Below are 21,737 nucleotides of genomic sequence, written 5' to 3' on the forward strand. Positions count from 1 at the left end.
CTTTGATACACCTGCATACAAAATTTGATCGAAATCCGACAATATTTAAATTTCGGACAATCAGAGCCCAGGAATTGGCAGCCATTTTGTTTAATCACAAAACAAACCCGGCAGTTGTATTCATATTGCCATACTACACCTATGCACCAAATTTCATCCAAATAGGACAGTACTTAAATTTTGACCAATCAGAGGGGAAAAAAGGCGCCCATTTTGTTGAAATGTGAAATCTAAGCTACGGAAGTGATCATTGTCCTACGGTACACCTACATACTAAATTTGATCAAAATTGGACAAGATATAAATTTCGACCAATCAGAGGACGGAAATGGGGGCCATTTTGTTGAAATGTGAAACCTAACTTACGGAAGTGATCATTGTCCCGTGATTCACCTACATACCAAAGGGCCTGTTTCCAGTAATGTTAATTCTCCATAGGAGCCTGCCCCCGTATAATTTCTTATCTAGCTCAACTACTGGTTTTTTTCTTTTCCGAAGAATAATTTTACACCTTTCCGACACCCAGATTTCATAATTTCAGTGAAAATGTATTTTTATAAAGTTGTCAATTTCAGCATCAAAGACATAAGTTCGTAAATAAAAGAAGGTTATCTCGAAATTGTAATTCGCAACATAGTATAAATTTCTTTTGATAAATATTTCCAAAACATCGTGTTTATTCATAAAACATAAAAAAAAATATTTTCGGATGAAAATGCACTTGCAGAGACACAATTATGAAGAAAAATGCCATAAAATTGCAATTTTCTCCCGTTATATAGTTTTGGATGCAAATTTCCATCAGAAAATCGGATAGAGCTTTACTTGTTTCATATGTGTACCAAAAATCAGCTAATTCCATGTGGTGGAACGTTCTCATATCGCCGCCTGAATGTGGTTGTAAATTGAAAGAAAAGGGGAAATGAGTAACAACCTTGTCTGAAACCCTATTATATAGCTTATTATATACAAACTTTTATATTGAATATCAGAGCGGATATTTTCATGACAGTTTTATGATGTGTAACGACTAAATAAACAGTATCGATATAAAGATTTACACTGAGGACACCCTGATACATGAATACTGTTCTATCTCAAGTTGTCCTCTTCTGAATTTTCTGATCGTGTGGCCTTGTACATTTATCCGTATCTTCTTGTCTTTGTCTATACGTTTACGGAATCATTGACTCGACGCTAGCTATTCTTGTCTCACTTTCCTTGTTTTATTGTCCCATCTCCAAAGCGTTGTGGCTCTGTCAGGGTTGGGACCCTGACTTGTCTCACTTTCTTTGTGCCTGCCGACCACGCCACATCGAATAGATAGATTATCCATATGAAATACTTTATTTTGTTCTAAGTAATCAATCAATTCTGCGCTTCTTGGAGGTATTGAATGTGATTTATTATATTGTCTTGTTATTTTGTGTAATTAGTTGTTCGTTATTTATCACACATTTTCGCATAATTGTACCAAACTACTAAGTATTAGCTGTTTACAGCAATCATCGGTGGCTTGCTATTTTGTTACTTTATCGACGCTTCATAAACCAATCGTTATTGTTTCAAGATGGAGGGTAAATGTGTTGGAGAAGGGTGTCAAGTATACTTCAAGAAACGTAGTGGCAATAAGAACAGAAGTGCACGCAATGTAAATAGTCCACAATATAAATGGCTCCTAGATACGCTGGTGCAACAAGGATTGATGTCAGCAAAGGAACAAGCACTTATTTGCCAGAAGTGCTACATGAAGTATCTTCGGAACAAAAATCAGCCTGAACCTGAACCCGAGCAGAACCAGGAAATAGAGGAAGAAGACGACTCCCCGTCCCATATCCTGCCGTTGCTGACCCTTCATGATCTTTTGAATGGATCATCTTCACACAAAAAATGCTGTCTCTGTCTTGTTACCTTTGCAAGAAATGGAACAAAATCATCAGTCTTACCAAAACGTGCAAGACATCACCTGATCTATTCACACAAACTGTGGTGTCCCACCTCATCCCGCGTCTGCTCCATTCACCTTATTGGTAACGACTTAGATCCGTCTACAGAGGTTGTCCTTGATGGTAGAGGTTCCTTGGAATCTCAGTTACCATCAAAATCGTCCGAAATCATTAATGACCTCCTAGAGGTGTCGCACGTCCTTTCACAGAACCAGTCTGCGTTTACAATAAGCTTTTCTTCTCTTGATGACTCGGCATGCATGGCCTGGACAGGTTGGTCCAAAGATCAGTTCCTCGAAATCCACTCGCACTGTTCCCCATATCTTTCATCTGGTATATATACCAAGACTACACACGATGCTCTATTACTGTTCTGGGTAAAACTGAAAACCGACATTTCCTGGAGTCAGTGTTCTTCTCTTTTTGGAATTTCCAAGTCAAGTGTGTCCAAAACTTTCCACTCCATAGTACAGGCATTAGACACATCGATAGTCCCACAATTTCTAGGTCCGGATCACTTGACAAGAGAACAGTTGCTCGGGCACAATACTGTCTTTTCAGAAGCATTTTTTGGAGATAAAGCCACTGCCATATTAGATGGCACCTATATTTATATCCAGAAAAGCTCCGACCACAAGCTCCAGAGAATGTCCTACTGTGGCCAGAAGAAGAGAAACTATCTCAAATTCATGAGCATCGCCTTACCAGATGGCTACATTCTGGACACAGTAGGACCATTCACTGGCAGCGAAAATGATGCTACAATTACAAAAAAAGTCATGGACAAGCTAGTTACTTGGCTACAACCAGACGACAACGTTGTCGTTGACCGAGGTTTTAGAGATGTCCTACCAGTTCTCGAAGCCTCTGGCCTCAATGCTAGCATGCCGTCATACCTGAAACCCGGTCAAAGTCAACATTCTGACGTCCAAGCAAATCTTGACAGAACTATCACCAAATCGAGGTGGATTGTGGAATCCTATCATGGTCGTCTGAAACACTGGACGTTCTTCCGAACGCAATTGGTGTCTAACAGCTTTATCAATGTCATCGAGGCTTTGCTTCGAACCGTCACAGCCTGTCTGAATGGTATTAGAGGACCGATCTACCAGAGATCTCCAGAGAGAGATGCCAAAGATAGGCTAATGGCTGAACGTATGAAGGACCGTTTGACAACACCGAATGGTTTAGCTCAGAGAGTCAAGACAGATCCGGATCTATCTAGACGGGCAAGGTCCGAGTTTGTCAAGATGGATGCATCTTCCGTACTGTTTCCCCGTCTCGATCTTGATTACTTGAGAACCATTACGTGTGGAACGTATCAGATATCTCTGGCTCCTGGTTACATCGCCGAACATTTAAGTGATGACGGAGACTATGAGGTGTGGCTTTACCAGCACTCCCCAGACCTTCTCCGATGTCAAATACATTCTCGACACAAAAGCCAAACGAAATATAACGTTTGGATACGGTTCACCGTTTCACCCGATGTTGAGGCCCCAATAAAGGACTACTACTGCCAGTGCCCAGTTGGAGAGAGAACGATGGGAATGTGTGCGCACATCTCCAGTATCTTGTACTACCTTGGGTATTACAGGACGCTGGAAAACCCTCGACCATTACAACCACAGGTAAAGAAATTCCGACAAAACTTGAAATAGTTTTCCATGCGGCAACGGAGTGCATATGTCGAAAGTATGTTTGGGGCTCGATATGAAAGATCCCCGTTACCATGTGACTAACCAAACTTATAAATATAGGTATTATACAATCGCCCGTAGCTATGAACACTCCCGTAAATGCGAAAACCAACCAAAATCATAAGGAACACGTTTTGTTTGTTGTTCTGTCTATTTGTCAGCCAATGTCTTCAACCACGGGGACTTGTGAAGTAGCCATCTTGGATTTTTTTTATGAAAAAGTGTTTCTCTCACTTTTTTTCATATCTGTGTACATATTCTCAACATACCGAGCAAATACTCTCGTTTTTTTGTTAATTATCTAAAGAAAGTCGAAAATCGGCAATTCAACCATAGGCTAATTCAACCCAACATTTGAAAATGTTCCACCACTTACATTTTGATGATTTTTCCTCTCATCAATAGCATATTACGTACTGTTTAATAGGATAAAAATTGGTTTGCATCCAACGCCCATAAAAGGGTGTATTCTCTAAAAAAGACAGGTTTTGTGTCTAAAATGTTATCATCGAAAATGGCATTTTCGAGATTGTTTCTTCCATAAAAAAGCCAAATGGCGCGATGGAAACATGATTTTTTGTCACAATCATGCCATGAATGTATTCTTTACGGTGACCATCATTTGATTAGATTTTCATTAATATTTTACATAACATGCACATTTTATCAACACTAAGACAGCTTCTGAAAGGTACAACTTTGAGGAGCCATAAAAAACAAACCAAGTGACCTAAATCTTTATATTTTATAGATTTGTGACCACAACGGCATGGGCAATGCACCACCAACAGGTTTTGGAAACCGGCCCTTTGATCGAAATCCGACAATATTTATAGGTCAGGAAATTGGCGGTCATTTTGTTTAATTACAAAACAAACACCGCAGTTGTTTTGGTAGTGCCATACTACACCTATATACCAAATTTAATCAAAATCGGACAATGTCTAAATATCGACAAATACTTTTGCGCACTGCCGGTCATACACGAATACTCATGTTAAGTTTCGTTGAATTCCGCCCTACGGTTTTCGAGAAACATGTCGGAAACCTCTTCGGCGGAAGAAAGTGAAAGCAATAATAATAATAATAAGAAGAAGAAGAAGAAGAAGAAGAAGAAGAAACGGAGCAAAAACAGTATGTGCCCAAACTTTGTTTGCGGGACATAATAATTGATCATATGAGAACACACGGCAACAAATATGACAAAATATATTTTAATTCATTTATCTTTAATACAACAAGTGTTGATCAATTACTGATCACGAAAAAAGAATAATTGTTTTAAATCATAACACAAACTGTTCTCACAACCCTCGGAAACCTTCACAAATACAGACTATTTGATTAATATTTTTGTATGTCTTCACACAGACAGATTATCTATACGTATAATCACAAAGTCAGAAAATCTGTGCACTTTTTCAATGTAAGTAAAAAGAATAAACGAAGCGCACAATTAATCGCTAGGCTACATTTAATACTTTAAATTACAATCACTTCCGAAGCTTCGTCCTCAAACTTCATGGAGTTACACGTGTGTTCTCTGCATCCCTGGAATATGTAATGACGAAACCAAGCACATCTCTTAACGTCTTGTCTCCAATTTCGTCACGACATTGTCTAGGGTTGCAGAAAGCGTGAGAGACCGAAGCCCCTCGAATTACACGGATATTTTTTTGTTTTTTTCACAAGTTGTTGTTATAACTCCGGCGTTACATCTTTATTAAAACTGAAATATCTTGGATATACAATGTACAAGTATGATATGTTAATATATCATAAGTAAACAGTATTATTTTTTTTATCTCACTTTTAAAAAGCACAAAATGGTTTATTCTCACAAGGTACAAAATATTCCACCTGATCTTGATTGTAAACATATGACGTACACAACGTTAAACAAAATGTTCAATTTGCAGACTAAACACATCTACACTATAGCTTTGCTTTTGATAGTTCTGTTAGCGGTCCCATCCATTCCTCCTCTGAAAAAGAAATGTGAATGGGCGTCAGTCAATAATTCGCTTGAATATTATTGATCACTTTTATTTATTTTTCTTGGGGGGATTCATTTTGCACCAGGAGTGTTTCATACAAAGCTGATATAAAATGTATCATCACATAGGTCAACATTCTTTTAAATTTATAACTTGATTTTCTACATTGTACTCAAAATTAGAGGAAATCTTTTTCATGTATATAAAATTTAAAGAGTAATTTGGTAGCATACGTTTAATCTCCCTCTTTAAGCTCTCAGGGTACCAGACCCTTCATTTATAATAAATCAGTTAGCTCAGGGACGATTCATATAAAACTATTTCAAAGCCCGTCTACTTGTACTACATTGTGTAAAGGGCAGTGACCAATCAAAGATTTGCCGTTATTTCCCGGTCACGCTTAATGACCCCTAACTATACAACACCACATTATCTTGACCAAGCAATGGTTCACGCATAAACGTGTTTGACAAAATAGTATTAGTGGTCTTGTTACAATTTACAGCTTTGACCAATTCTGAGTCCCACCATTCTGCCCAAGTGAAATGGAATCTACCTAGCATAGGGATGTTTCATACTAACGTTAAAGTGACAATTCATCAATCTGTATTTTCAGGACTATTTACACTGTCAGAACATCCATCTGCCCCTACTAGGACAACATCCTTTGCTTATGCATACTTGAATTCCAATGGCTAAGGGATGATTGAAACCAACTTTAGAAAAAATATTTTCTGTCGTTCTGGACCGATATTCATTAAAGAGAAGTTGACGGAAAGATTATAAAACAAAAATGTAATATCCCATAAGCTTGCTTCTCGTTTGAATTAGAATTAGAATCAAAGTTGTACATTTTAACGGTCATTAATAAATGAAATACAGTTACCGTGATTTTTTACAGAGATGGACAAAGAGAAACTTTTTAACCTGTTATACACGACTTTATCTCTTTGGTCTCGACTTCTTCTTAACCTTCCATTGTGCATTGAACATAGGTTTTAATAAAAAAAAAAAACATCTGAGAACAAAAACAAAACTATTCGAACAAAAATTTGAACAAAGTACAGATTCACATGAGGGAGGGAGACTAGGTGTTCTGTTTCATCGACGACACCTGCCATGTCAGTTTAGCTCAAATCGAAGTAACGTCACCTCCTCACACTGAGAATTCGGTTAGTGACGACAAAACCACAAGCAACCCTTTTATGAGGATAATCAAAACATCAATTTCGAGAAAATAGGTATTTTTCTTACGTCTCATTTATGTGGCGTGGTAAATGAGATTAAATACTTGTATTTTCAATCTGATATGTCTCTTAGAGCAACTGTTAGTAACTTCAGAAATACTCGATAACTTACGTAAAATCTTGGCCAATATAGGAAATCTGTCTGACCCGAATATCATTTCTTGTTTGTTATTGACATGAGCAACAATGATAGGAGACCCAAACGCCTGCAAAAAAAGAAATTAGTTAAAAGTATTTTCTGTCACAATGAAAAAGGTTTTTTTTTTTCAATTCATGAAAGTATCTAACTTTTTTAGTTCGAACTTGTGCGGTGCAAGTACTAGGCCCGTATTCATGAAACCATTCTCATGTTCAAGCATTAAATTTGTATTCAAACCAACTTTCTTGGTTTTTTAAAGTAATTATCACCCGAACAAGAAAATTGGGCTTGGGCACGGTATATGAATTTGAGCATGAGAACAGTTGCATGAATACGGGCTCCGATTGAGATGAAAGAACATGGAAATAGGACATTCACACCTTTTGATTAGCATTGCCAACGGCTCGTTTCTTTACCATTTTCAACAAATCGTTCCATTAAAAGTACCCTCGTTATATTCAATTAACATTGCCTACAGATATTTTGTTAAATATCCTACAAATTGTTCCGATGTTCAACCGACATTAACTAAAGAGTGTTCAGGTAACAAGCTAACTGATTGTTCTGTTAAACATTCTACAAATTCTTCCGTAGTTCCGTTTACATTGCTACCAAAATGTTCAAATGACATTACACACTCAATCGACATTGCCTACAAATTGTTCCGTTAACAAGCCTTCTGATTATTCTGTTAAAAATTCTACACATTGTTTCGTTGTCCTGTTAACATCTACAGATTGTTCCATTATCAACGCCTACAGATTGCCCTATTAAAAATGCTTACAGAGAGCTATTCAAACCTTGCCTTCAAAACTATTTCTCTAACTTTGCCTGAACTAATGTTTGGTAACAATGCAAACAGATTATTGTCTCTTTAAAGTCGGCTACATATTGTTCCTTAAGACACAGCAAGACCCCTTAAAGATGGCATAATCATCCAAAATGTCGACACTCTGATCATTAATATCTAAAAACCTCCAACAAACCTCACATATAGATATGTAATGTCGACATAATGAACTGGTAAAATGTTTTTTGTATTGGCGTTTACTTTGTCTGTAATAAGACATTAAGTCTTCATAACAAGCCATTCGGATTGATGTCTCTCCTTTGCCCCACTTTGACCATCAATGCACATATCGGTGAAGTACATTCAATATGGTTATCCAGCATGTGATGAATGGGTTGAGATATGAATTTATGGTCCAAGTTTGGTTGGTCTAGCACTTATAGTTTCAGAGAAACTAACTTAAACGCAAAAGCTTTATGTTGATAGAGATGCTGACAAAGTCAATGGACCATGAAAGGTAGGCCGCATCCAGCATATAATGTATCGGTTGCGATGTACTACCTAATAGTTATCTATGGTCCAAGTTTGGTTGGTCTAGCACTTAAACTTTCAGTGAAACTAACTGAAACGCATGCACTTAATGCTGACGCCGCCGCCGGAAAAACAACACCTTAGTCTCGCTTCCGCTACTTCGTCGCGGCGAGACAACAGTACACCACACTGAATGTTACGAAAAGACACAATTACGTTAAGTTTATCTATATAGCTAGGTCATATGGAGCTGCATTTCTCTTCTTTAACATGTGGAGATGTATGTAAGCTTCAAACAAAGTTAATTGTGGTTAGGTGAAACCAAACAAATCATAGTAAAATGTCCCAGAAAGATTTTTTACAACTGTAGTAGTATAAATATGTAAAACCAAGAGCCTTTTGATCGTGATCAGTAAATTAACTTAATATAAGGTGTCCTTTCGTCACATTCCGTGTTACAACAAAAAGCTTATAAACATGGTAGCATTTTTTTTTAATGTTTATAACATGTCTTGCTCATTTTATCATCACAAAATGTTATAAAACGGTACATCATCTTAAGTTTATTTATAAATCAAGGCCACATAGCTTTCATTTTCTGAATTTTTCCTTTGCTTAAATATATTACTATAATACATGTAGGAAATACATATAAAATGCCCTTTCGTAATATCAAGTGTTGTTTAAATAGCTGGCCATGTTTCAAACATTGTAGTAATTTTTGCCAAAGTTTACAACTCGAGTAGGTCATTTCAACAACCACAGAAACGCACATCGCCTAAAGTTCATTTTAAATCTACGTCACATTGCCTTAGTTTTTTTACCCCTGCTCTAATAATACCACCATGATCAATAAATTAACTATATATAAAGTGCCGGTTCGTGACTAGGTGTTGTTATTAAATGCTAGACATGTTACGATCATTTTAGCATTTTTTTTTACAATGTATATAACATACCTAGCTCATATTTTTCACTTCAGAATCTTGTGAAATTGCAAATCGACTGAAGTTCGTTTATCAATCTAGGCCACATATCTTTATATTAAAACAAACATGACGGGGGAATTTTACCATGAGTTTTGTGGTTTCGTATAGCAACATTCATTTAGTTGCAAAGGGGATTGACATGTTTTGACTATGTTTATAGAGAGATCAGCCTCACTACGCACTATGTAACTGTCGCTATGTACAATTTTGATAACTAAATTATAAATTAATATATCACTGTCCAATTATTTAATTGAAATATTTTTTAAGTATGCCTTATCGTGGGTTTAAATTTTAGGTGACCATACCACCTTGTAGAGGGCTCACTGAACCTTCACGTTGCCTACAAATTATTGATTTGACACTGTCAATAAATTGTTCCTTTAGCGATTCCCACAGCGTATATCATAAACATTGCCTACAAGATGTCTTTTTGAGATTACATACAGAATATTCCTTTTACGTGGCTTTAAGCGTTTCTGTTTATGTGACCTACCCCTAGATCTAAGGCCTGCGTTGTAAACTGTTTCAGTCTATCTTTCACTGTCTGGTCCTTTGACTTCTGAAGGCAGTCTTCCATAACATCAGTAGGGAAACCGATGTCTTTGCAAGTCTATAAAACCAAAAACATATTTGAATGAAAAACTAAATATCTTATATATATACTATATTATAGTATATATAAAACAAAACACGAAGACTACATTTTGTTTTATATTTATTTTTACCGTCACATGGACATTTAAAACTCTTTACCGCTATTATATTTAAATATATTATTTCAAATAAACCGTTTCAAACGATATTAAGAGAAATAAAACCCTTTATATTTGAAGTTAAAAAGAAACTTGAAGTTATATTTTTAACACAAAAGGGTTTATCACACTGAAAGTGTAAAATGGCTAGAGTTAAATTATACTGCTCATTTTTAACATAGAGTATCAATAGCAAAAATCAAGACTTTGACGTACCTCTCTTATCCCTTCCACGTCGGAAATTCCTTTATCCTTAAAAAATACAAGAAACAATTATTCCACTTTTTTTCCTGTATGAAAGCGCATTTGATTTTATATACTGTAAGAGGAAAGCAAATAATGTTATTTTTATTCATTTCCGTTAGATTTAAATTAACACACAACCTTTTTCCATCAAACAGCTGTCCATGGATAATATTGATGTACAAGCAACAGGTTGATTTTTCTAAAGTTCTGCTGGTTAATTATTGTGCTTGCCATAACTTTCCTAGCTAAAGAGAAAGTCTCTCTAGTTGATTAAACCAGTACAAAGAAATTTGATGTGAAGCAATTGTGACATCTTGTTCAAGGGTCCCCGTACCACTGCCAAAAACTGTAACTACACATTTTAGATTGACATGACTATACCTTTGATAAATCTGAAAAGAAAGCCTTTAAAGAACAAATAATACTGATGAAATTAAAAAAAATCCATAATCGAGTGAGTGTAAAAGTCATCGGGGCTAGACCGGGAATTGGATCATGGACATCAAATTGTTATATCGTTCTTATCAACTAAGCTACCTAGGCCTGCGCAACAGAAGTGCTTTGGTCTAATTGTGTTCCAGTTATATCCCAAACGAAATTAAAATGACAATTTAGTGAAGAGAGTTTTTCTTTATAACCTTGCCACAAAATTCTTCATGATTAATTCATGTCGAGAAATTGGCACTAGACAATGTTTTCTTGGCATTTTCAATCAGTAATGGAGAAATCCTTTACTGTACAGCCGTACGTTTTAGCGGCAGCTGTCGGTGAATTTGTAGCTAAAAATGTCTTTCCAGCCAAGGAGAGAAGGTAACTTCTCGCTTTATTTACCTAGCCTCTCTAGCAGGGACGTAACCAGGACTATGAGTATGTGGAAGCATACGAAGCGCGAAGCGCGAAGCGCGGAGTAGGGGGTGGGTTCGGGAGGGGGGTTACCCCCNTTTTCTTTAAATAGTCAATAAAAGAAACAATATCAATGAGATAATGAATTCACTGAGGGCCCAGGATTATATGAGTTGTTAAAGTTTATCACATAAAGTTCTACAATGTGATCCTTGTTAAAAGTATACTTGAAAAAATTACGTGGAAGCCCGTGCGTCCGTGCGTACGCCTGGTTACGTCCCTGTCTAGAATACACTTTAAATGCATTTATTTTCAATCAAAATCATCTTCCAACAGCTTCTCAAACATCGTTATAACTGAGTGATATCGTACTTTCTGCGGTTTGAAATACCCCTGCGGCACCCTTTCAGCGCGTGCATGCTCTAAGTGAACCTGTTTGTTTTTATTAAAATCTATACGTGAACAGAAATATCTGATAAGAGGTATATATTATGATATTTATAATTCTAACTTGCGATATACTGTGTAAATTCAAGATTGTGTTATGTGTGAACTCAGACTCATGACACTGTGTTGTTGGTCGACAGCGTATAGTAGTGCTGTACACTGAAAGGCCCGGATATTGCGCTAATTTGGGCGTAGCTATTTTTATTACGGCTTTCCCAAAAAATGAAACTGACCACACTTGACGTTGGCTTCAGGTAATGTCATTATCAACTACGAAGACTTTCGTTAGGAGATATATAATTTGAGTATCGACTCTATTTATTTTCATGTTGTTATTTGACTTAATAGCCCCTTTCAAGTTGGGTCTCTATTTATACAAAAATCCACATTTCAGTGGGACAGGGATTCTTAAGAAAACTCATGTACATTTCCAACACACAGATATGCTTGATATAGAAGAACTGAGTACCCAATTCCATTAGTGGGTGCTAATCATAATCTCTTGATAGAACATTCAACCAGAACTTATAGCTTGGTTCATGCCAAAAATCTTCTTTCCTGAAATGTGCTGAGAAGAAATGGTAGGTGGTTCTCCAGAGACATCAGGACGTAACGGTTATAACAAGTTGTTTTCACCCTCTGTGTCAAACAGTTTGTTTTTGTAAGTAGAAACTTCAATTGTAAGATCAACATGTTTGTCAAGATGGATGTGACATCCCTGACGAAGGGCTAAGCCCGAAAGCTTCGAAAAGAGTGACTTACAAGTTAATTTATAGTCTAATCATTATGATTGAAAACTGACAGAAATGAAGAAAAACATTGTTCCAGTTTGGGTGGAATGAGTATTTAATCAACAGAGAAGATGTTTGGAAAAGATTCAATGTTTGATTCTTTTTCAATATGGCAACCAAAACATTCATTTAACTGCCCAATCAGTTGTCAGCTTCATAGACAACTATCAATGGAATTCAGAGATTGTGTGTTTGTTTGCTACTTTGCTTTTATATAAATATTAAAGTAAGATGCTGAATTAACAGCTGATGACATTTACAGGTAATGTTTTGCAAGATACAAGAGTATGAAATGTGTTCGAATGGCAGACTTGGAAAAAATAAGGAAGTAAAAAATGATGCAAGGCTTTGAGTTTGTTTTCAAACTTGTGATTCTATATTCACCAAAAAACACTTATTTTAAACTTAATGTCGGAACTTATTAGCCCTTGGGTGCAGCTGTTATGGATTTTGAAGATTACTATGACAGCCAAGATAATAAAGTATACTTGCTGTAGCAGCACACATTCCCATAGTTCTTTGACCAACTTGGCATTGGCAGTAGTAATCTTTAATTGGATTATGATCATTTGGTGTCCCGAATCCAAACATTAGATTTAGTCTGGCTTTTGTGTCTGGAACGAATCTGACAACGGATGAGGTCCTGAGAATGCTGATACACCCATATTTCATAATCTTTACAAAATCTGACTCTGCTCTCTTGGAGAGAGCAAGTTGTTTTCACCCTCTGAGTCGAACAGTTTGTTTTTGTAAGTAGAAACTTCAATTGATTTGTAAGGTTTCTGTCTTTTGTGTCAGTTTCCGGTGATAAATTGGTTACCGTATCCAGTTGAGACATGCAGTCACAATCTTTAGCACTTCCTCAATTATATCGATGAAGCAATTTGATATCAATTGAGTTCTAAAATTATCTAATGCTTGAGACGGCGATGATACAATCCAACGGGATTTAGTAACTGTTCTGTCAACGTTGTCTCTGACCAGTCTTAAGATATGAGGGCATACTGCTATTAATACCAGATGCCTCTAATATTGGGAGGACATCTCTAAAGCCACGATCAACGACTACATTGTCGACTTGCTCCAACCATATGAGCTTGTCCATGATTTTGTTTTGTAATGCTTGCATCATTTTGGCCTCCAAAAAATGGTCCTACTGTGTCCAAAATGTAGCCATCAGGTAGAGCTATGCTCATTATTATAAGATAATTACGCTCCTTTTGGCCACCGTAAGTCATTCTCTGAGAAACGGTTCTTTGATCAACCTGTCCAAGCTTTGCAGTCAGGGTCATCCAAGAGACAGAAATTGAGAGTGAAAGCTAATTGATTCTTTGATAAGATGTACGACACTTCTAAAAGGTCATCAATTATTTCAGATGACCTAAACCATAATTGAGAATTCAAACACCCTCTTCCTTACAGTATAACCTGTGTACAAGGGTTCAGGTCATTGCCAATAAGAAGAAATGAGAATACACGTGATGACGCAGAACACCACAATTTGTGTGTAAAATTAACTGATCACACTTGTACGTTTTTGCAGAATTGTGGAATTGCTTCCCTTTGAATTAAAATTGTTAAAACAAAGACAACAATTTATATGTGAACAGGACCTGTGAAATAAGTCCTTGATTGTTAAAAGAGGAAAACTCCTAGTAGTTTCATCTTCAAAAAGTTGTTTTTCATATTCTTCTTTACACAGATACCTTATGTAGCACTTCGGACAAACTTCTTCATTTGAACAATCTATGCCACTTTTAGTCAGTAATACCAAAAGCCATTTATATTATGTTTTGTTTTACATTTTGTGTACTTTTACATTTACGAGACTTTGCGAAGATACAATGGCGACCTTCACCAATACATTTACTCTTCACTATGAGATGAATATTAACAAATGAGTATGAAATATCCCCTCAAAGCAATGTAAAAACGAAAGTCTGATGATAAAATGTATTAGAACAAATTCTAAAAAGTGACAAGCATATTACATTTGATCTTAAAATTGATTGGTAACAAAAACTTTATCAATCATCCCAGTGATGAAGCATATTTAAATTTGGAATTGTTTGTGACCTAACATGCACTAATATTCCATTTTTCGACCCCCATGCTGTAATTAGGTTAATTATTCATCTAAATAATTAGTAGAGTGATTCAAAGTAGTTATAAAGAATAAAAACAGCAGCATAAATCTTGTAGCACTTCTGAAACAAAAATTATGAGGGGGCAGGCTCCTATGTAAATTTAACATAACTGGAAAGAGTCCCTTTAAAGTAAACCATTTATTATTAAGTCAAAAATGTAAAAAGTTAATGTATGACAAAACATTACTGCACAACATCGTCAGAGAAATGCTCGTAATTGGTCGGACACTTTTGTCTATATCTCAGGGGACCTAATAAAAATTTGAAAGTATTTTAATAGAGAAAATATCTAACCTTATTCCATGCTCTCATCCAGAATTGTCGGGAAAGATCTTCCACCAAGTCTGGTCGCTGCATGTCAACTGCTGTGAGGAATCGCTGTGGCATAAGTGTCCCCTTGATAAACATCACCTCAGCAGGGTTCTAGGGGAAAAAAAGAAAAATATAACTGCAGAGGGCACATAAGAGGCGCATTAAGGCTACTCTTGCTTGAATTTATACAGAGTTCTGGTTGCAGGTCCTACTGATACGGCTGTGGAATCACACAATGTGCAGTGTGCACATGATGTGTGCACAGTGTACAAAATATGCGTGTACAATGTATGAACGATAGCAAAAAGAATACTGTTCTTTACCAAAAGTAAGTTGTAGCAACATCTGGATTTTGGAAGGAATATGGTTTACCCGAGGCCAAACAAAAAAATCCTTTGTGTTTTCATTAACTCTATCTACACAAAAACCATGCCAAAAACGTTTTTTTTAGACAATTTTCAAAAGAGGCTCTGTTTATGTCAAAACCACTTCCCTATATAAACCACATACAATTATTTTTAAATACATGTTTAAAATTTGTTACCAACCTACCCTAATTTCAAACATTCTACAAGAAACACACTTCTTTTTTTTGTTTTGCCTGATCAACAACTGCTTCAAACTAAAGGCACTGTAACCCAGAAGTGAAACCTCAGTGTATCTTAAACAGAATGCAATGAACAAGGAAAACGCATACCTTAGCTACTGGTCTTTCAAAATACAGGTTTACGTAAAATTTATAAAGCTGTCCTAAGGTAAAGGGTACCAACAAGTTAAGATTTATTATTAGGACTGTTACTGTACTAGTGGTATTAATAGAATCTATCATTCCCTTGGGGGTGAGATCGGGGAATCTATACCTGAGGGGGAAGATTCTTAAGTTGCCAAACACGAGGCTTAAGAATGTTTTCCTGAGGGTTGAGATCCCCAATCTAACGACAAGGGGGTGACTGATTCTTTTTCTCTTACCCTGTTCTCCCATTGTGTACCATATACATGTAATATTTACGTCACAGGCTAAATTCAGGGTTGACGTGTTGTCATTGTATTGCTGACGTGACGTCATACCATTGTTTTGAATAGGGGAATCCCCCTGTCTCAACCTTAAGGTGAGACAAGGATATCTCACACCAGTAAAATTGAGGATACACCTGTGCAGGGTAAGAGAATCCCTTATCCCACCCCAAGATTTTTTTTTCTCTTACCCTGTTCTCCCAATGTGTATCATATACACAATGTAATGATAAAATTACATGCTAAATTCAGGGTTGACGTGACGTTGATGGATTGTTGACGTGACATCATTGTATTGTTGAAGTGACGTCATGCCATTGTTATGAATAGGGGAATCTCCCCGTCTCAACCCTGGGGTTAGACAAGGAAATCTCACACCAGTAAAAGTGCAGATACACCTGTCCAGGTAAAGAGAAATATTTGTTCCTTTCAAAAGAAATATTCCATAAAAATCATATGTTGCCATGCATTTTAAAACATTGCAGTTGTTCAAAATGTGAAAGTTTTAAAAATGAAATCAAAAGAAATCATGAAAAATACAGGAGTCAAACTCGAGACCTTTACACTGTCCAGCTTACCAATGTTGTCGTACAGAAATTGTACAAAAAATCATAGTTATTGAAGCGTGTGAAAAAGTTAACAGGGAAGTTACTTTAAGCCAGAAAAACTCATTTTAGCTTCCTCTTCTATAGAGAAGGGAGAGTACTCCAAGTCAAGATAACCTCTGAGTAGAACCCTTCTTTGGGATTATAAGTTATGACTGACACAGTGGTACCCTTAACCTTAAAGGATTTACTTGGAGGAAAATCTTAATTTTTCTCAACTTGTGCAAGTCTATACTTACCGCTGGAGGAACTATTGGAACATTGTAGTAGCTGCCTAGATTAGGAAGGTCATGTGACAACATGTACTTGGCTTTAGCTGGGACCAAGCCTGGGGGCTTGTTTCCTGGGAATCAAAATTTAAGAATATTTATTAGAGAACTGAAAAGTATTTTTCTGAAATTTAATTATGAAGGTATCATCTTCGCTAGCCAAGTGTTCGCTTCGTATACACTCCACTTACGTAAGACGAGTGTATACGAAGCGAACACTTGGCTAGCGAAGATGTGAAGGTATATGCAACAATCATATTCAAACATATCTCCAAGATTCTCAAAGCTGAAATTTACACTAAAAACAATGATAAAATATCATTTCGTCTTTCTCCTTGCAGGTGTCTTTCATTCATGATACACTTTTGCTGGAAAAAAGGTCATGCTTACTTAGTATGGTTACCGATTCTGTCAGACAACAAACATTAATTAGACATTGCTGTATAGTAGGTAATATTTGCAGAGGATTTAATTTTGCTATATTCATTTTCACCAAAGTCTGCAAAAAAAAAAAAAAATCCCCGAGGAATATTAATACCATGAATTATAATCTCCCTTAATATATGTATATACGGACAAATAACACACTGTTTATCCGTTTACTGCCAAATAATGAGGTTACAACAACAATTTAATATTGTATTTTAATTTGCTTTGACAAAACATTTGTATGATAAATCCCATTACCCAAATAAAGAAGAGTCCCACCAGTAATGAGTTATGGTAATCACTATTTTATTAAAAACAAAAAAAATAAACAAATATTTCGCACGAAGGGGCATTACTCCATCAAAAACGGTCGAAATCCCAAATTAAAATGCCGGTGCACAACTACATAAGATACTGATCATTCATGCAAAGTTCCAATGAAATCCACATGTTAGTTATCGAAGAGTTTTGCAAAAAAGGGGCATAACTCCATCAAAAGCGGTCGAAATCCCAAATTAAAATGCCAGTGCACAACTACATAAGATACTGATAATTCATGCAAAGTTTCAATGAAATCCACCTGTTAATTAAGGAGGAGTTTTCCAGACAAGTTACTGCGGAGGACAGACAGACAGGGTGATTCCATTATACCCCCCTAACTTCGTTGCGGGGGTATACATATTAGATTATATCAAAAATCGCCAGAACTGCCATATAAAATGTCTAGCATGCAGATTTAAGACTGGAAAGTATTTGATTCTAGCATGTCTGCGTCAAAGAAATTTAAGCACTTCCAATGCCTCATTCTGGTCCCCACCCTTCCCGGGGTGGGTTACTGTTAAATTTACCATCTACCATCTACCATCTTCTATTCTTCTCATGCATAAATACAATGTAAAATGTTATTCCAACCGGTTTTGAATTTTAAACTGAAAATCAACCAAAATACCCAAATGTAAATTTTTCCTACAGAAACAACAGTAAAATTCACCTCATCCCTATGGGGGTCCATGAAGAACGGGAGTTATGAAATTATAAGTTATGATAAACCATCTCTAAACCATTTTATCTATAAATAAAGAGTATTTGTTTCCAGTATATCTAGGTCTGAAGAAGAGGAAATTTAAGCCAATATGACGCCTTTCGTCCACACCCCTGGGCCCATTTGGGTAGGCCAGGTCAAAATATTCATAGCATCAAACTTTCAACTCATGATTATAATTCCAATCAAGTCTGATTTTTTTCCAATTGAGAATAAATAAAGTATTCTTGTAGCCCGGGGGTAATGAAATTCACAATTTTGATAAAGCACCTCAAGATCCTTCCATCTATCAAGAGTATTTGTTTAACAGTGGGTCTTGAGAAGAGGATTGTTAAAAAAGCCAATTTGACCACTTTTGGCCCCGCCTCTCAGAGCCCCTTGGGGTGGGGACCACATAATTTACAATTTTGGTGCACCTTTCCCCTTTGAAGGTTTCTGCAAAATTTGTGAGAGGAAGTCGAAAATGTAAATTGTTTACTGACGGACGACGACGGAGAACAAAAGGCGATTAAAATAGGTCACTTGAGACATTGATTGTCTCAGGTGACCTAAAACATCTAGTTGATGATTAATCCTCTCAAACCACTTCTATAGGGAAATAGGGATAACCATGAAACTACTACATTTGTATACAGTATTTGGGAACTTCCATCAAATTTTTGTTTAATCGGACTACATGATTAGTCCAAGATTACACTAACATCTAGTGACAGAAGGACCTGAACAGTCTTTGAATAAAAAACAGTAATGTGTGTTAGCTCTTTGTGTATAGAGTTTGTGTAACAAATTTGAGTTGTTAGGTTAAAGGGCTGTACAATAGAAACTAAAACAATAGACAGGAAATACAAACTGTCAGATAGTCTGAAGTTGATTGTCGATAGCAAAAAATAGCAGTCTTTTTATTGACATCATTATCAATATTAAGACTGAAATGGACTGGTCGGTCTTGAAACGTTGCGACATGTTTAATATATACATTTTTAGTGTATAAAGTAAAACTGTGTTATTAATTAATACATATTTCCAAACTGAAGAATCTTATTGAAGATACCTAAATTTGTAAAGACATTTTTTGGAGAACAAGAATATTCAATGATTACACAAACCTGCTCCTGACATGATTCCTCCCAGAAAGAATGGTTTTAACTTGAGGTCAATGTTCCACTTTGTTCTGTATCGGCACATCACCTAAAATAAAAGATTTTTTTAGAGAACTTTACAAGAAAAGACGAGATACTTTCCTGTTGAAAATAGACATATTTTATAGTATCAATTCCAAAAATGTTTATTAAATTTTCAGAAAATTCTCTTAGGTCTAACATGATCTCCATTTTCTCCAAAAACACATGCCATTTCAGAGTTTCAAAGTTTTTCGCAGTCATAGAGCCACTTTTTGTATATTCTATTATTCATGAGGTTGATGTCAGCCACGTCTGCCGAGACCCGTAGTGTGATTGGATGGAAGGGCAGCCAGTTTTTCACTAAAAATACCAGCCAACCAACACTGCATGTTCGGCACAAGGCTGATGTCAACCTCATCAATATTTAAAAAGTGTCTCTAGGACTGAAGAAAACTTTGAAACTCTGAATGGTGTGTGTTTGTTGATCAGAAAACGGAGATCACATCCGCAGAAGGAGAATACATTTTGTGTGTATAGGAGGTTTTTAAAAGAATAATTATCGATATTTCCAACGGTACTAAGCATTTTTTTTCGAACATCAACTAGAAATGTTGTTTTTGATTTAAGAAAGTTAGGTGGGGGTCAACTTTTCGACATCTCATGAGCTTTCTACCATTCTCGTGTATAATCATTTGGGCTGGCATTTTTATTGAAATTCGATCCAAACACCTTAAACATGTAACATTACTCTAAACACCTTAGTTTATGTTCAGATATAGCTGTAACAAATCATCATGTCCCTGTGAGATTTGCTCAAGTAACGCCTGATGGTGACGGGCGACATTCTTCATATATTTCCACCTTTCGTTATACATCAAACCCTCATATCTCTAAACATATATAATGCATTACATCACTTAAAACGATGCAAACTGCCACAAAAAACATTAATCTCGCGTTTATGCGATAATCCATTCGACAATTGACAGATTTGTCAAGTGACCCATGAACGTAACGCCCCATTCGGTCCACTGTCTGGTATCGTACTTTGTGTAAGAGGACATGCTCTGAAGTTGACACAAATTGAATACAAATTTACAATTGTAAAATTAAACGAGATGCTCCACCTCAAACGCTATCCAGGAATATGGTGATACAACATCATAAAACAACTCAACTGTCTTACGGGTGGACGCGGCCATTTTGACGTTAAAGTGAAAGTAGGATGGTTTATACAAAATTACAATCACACTAACAATACGAAACGCAGTTATAATGCCCAATTACTTTTGTGCAACCTGTTGTACAGCTCATAAGACACTCAATGGTCATTGAATTCAACATGAAACACAAAACAATGTATTATTATTCAAATATTTACACAGGTGCACATGTTGGGTTTGGTGGGGTATATGGTATTAGCTAACGTTGGCTGGGTATTAGGTGATGATGCTTGGGTGGGTACTTGGTATGAGGCTTGGTAGGGTATTTGGTATCAGTTGACGTTGGTTGAGTATTCTTTGGGGTTTAGAAGGGTATACGTATATGGTATAAGCTAACGTTGCCGGGTTGGGTATAGGGTGAGGCTTGGGTGGGTATTGGATATCAGTTGACGTTGGGTGGGTATAAATAAACAATCGGTAATCGTCGGCACTTTCCGTAAACGAGAAACTCGGATTTCCTCGTTTACGGAAAGTGCCGACGGTTCCCGATTGGAGTGATTAACTTCCTGTCATTTCAACAAGGCCATCTGGCTTTCCTGTAAAAAAGGCTTTTTATTTAATACAAGAAACTTACATTGTATATTGGATACAATATAAAACCACAGGGACCTGATAATTCGTTAAATCTATATTAGGACCTAAACTAAGATGTTCAGAGTAATTTTACACGTTTTAGAGGTTGGAATCAACTTTCGGTAAAAATGTCATCCCAATGATGATAATACTCATATATATAATCATTGTTGGGGCGGCATTTATACCGAAAGTTTATCTCAACCCCTAAAACGAGTAAAATTACTCTGAACACCTTAATTTAGGTCAAAATACAGCTGTAACTAACTATCAAGTCCCTGTGGTCTATATTTTATTAAATTTACGATATAAGTTTCTTGTATAAATTAAACCATTGCTCTATTGTTTGTAACGTACATTATCTCTCATAATGTCCCTGTATTTTCGTGCCGTGGCCGAAGTGTGTATTATGTTTACAAAGAACTGGGCTTTATTAACACAAAAGCCTTTTGTGTGATGCCCAAAACTGGGCATTATTAACACAATGGGCCTTTTGTGTGATGCCCAAAACTGGTCATTATTAACACAATGGACCTTTCAGGTCACCGAATGTAAGTGGGCATTATTAATATAAAGGCCTG

General features: G+C 36.3%; 1 protein-coding gene across 3 annotated transcripts; it reads right to left on the reverse strand.

The window, feature by feature from the left end:
• Window positions 1-4,844: 4,844 nt before the first annotated feature.
• LOC110440526 (glutathione S-transferase kappa 1-like) lies at window positions 4,845-20,594 on the reverse strand. Of its 3 annotated transcripts, none has more exons than XM_021483661.1 (8): window positions 20,488-20,594; window positions 19,346-19,427; window positions 16,739-16,842; window positions 14,863-14,991; window positions 10,311-10,346; window positions 9,836-9,952; window positions 7,003-7,096; window positions 4,845-5,631 (listed from the first exon to the last, which is right to left on the reverse strand). In XM_021483661.1, the coding sequence occupies exons 1-8, from the start codon at window positions 20,560-20,562 to the stop codon at window positions 5,582-5,584; spliced, it is 687 nt and encodes a 228-aa protein (XP_021339336.1). In that variant the 5' UTR covers window positions 20,563-20,594; the 3' UTR covers window positions 4,845-5,581. The 3 variants fall into 3 exon arrangements, with proteins under 3 accessions (XP_021339336.1, XP_021339337.1, XP_021339338.1); XM_021483662.1 differs by having other exon boundaries at window positions 20,539-20,568; XM_021483663.1 differs by having other exon boundaries at window positions 20,460-20,538.
• Window positions 20,595-21,737: the final 1,143 nt, after the last annotated feature.

Source organism: Mizuhopecten yessoensis, unplaced genomic scaffold (assembly GCF_002113885.1).
Source record: "Mizuhopecten yessoensis strain PY_sf001 unplaced genomic scaffold, ASM211388v2 scaffold11183, whole genome shotgun sequence".
In the NCBI taxonomy this organism is placed as follows: domain Eukaryota; kingdom Metazoa; phylum Mollusca; class Bivalvia; order Pectinida; family Pectinidae; genus Mizuhopecten; species Mizuhopecten yessoensis.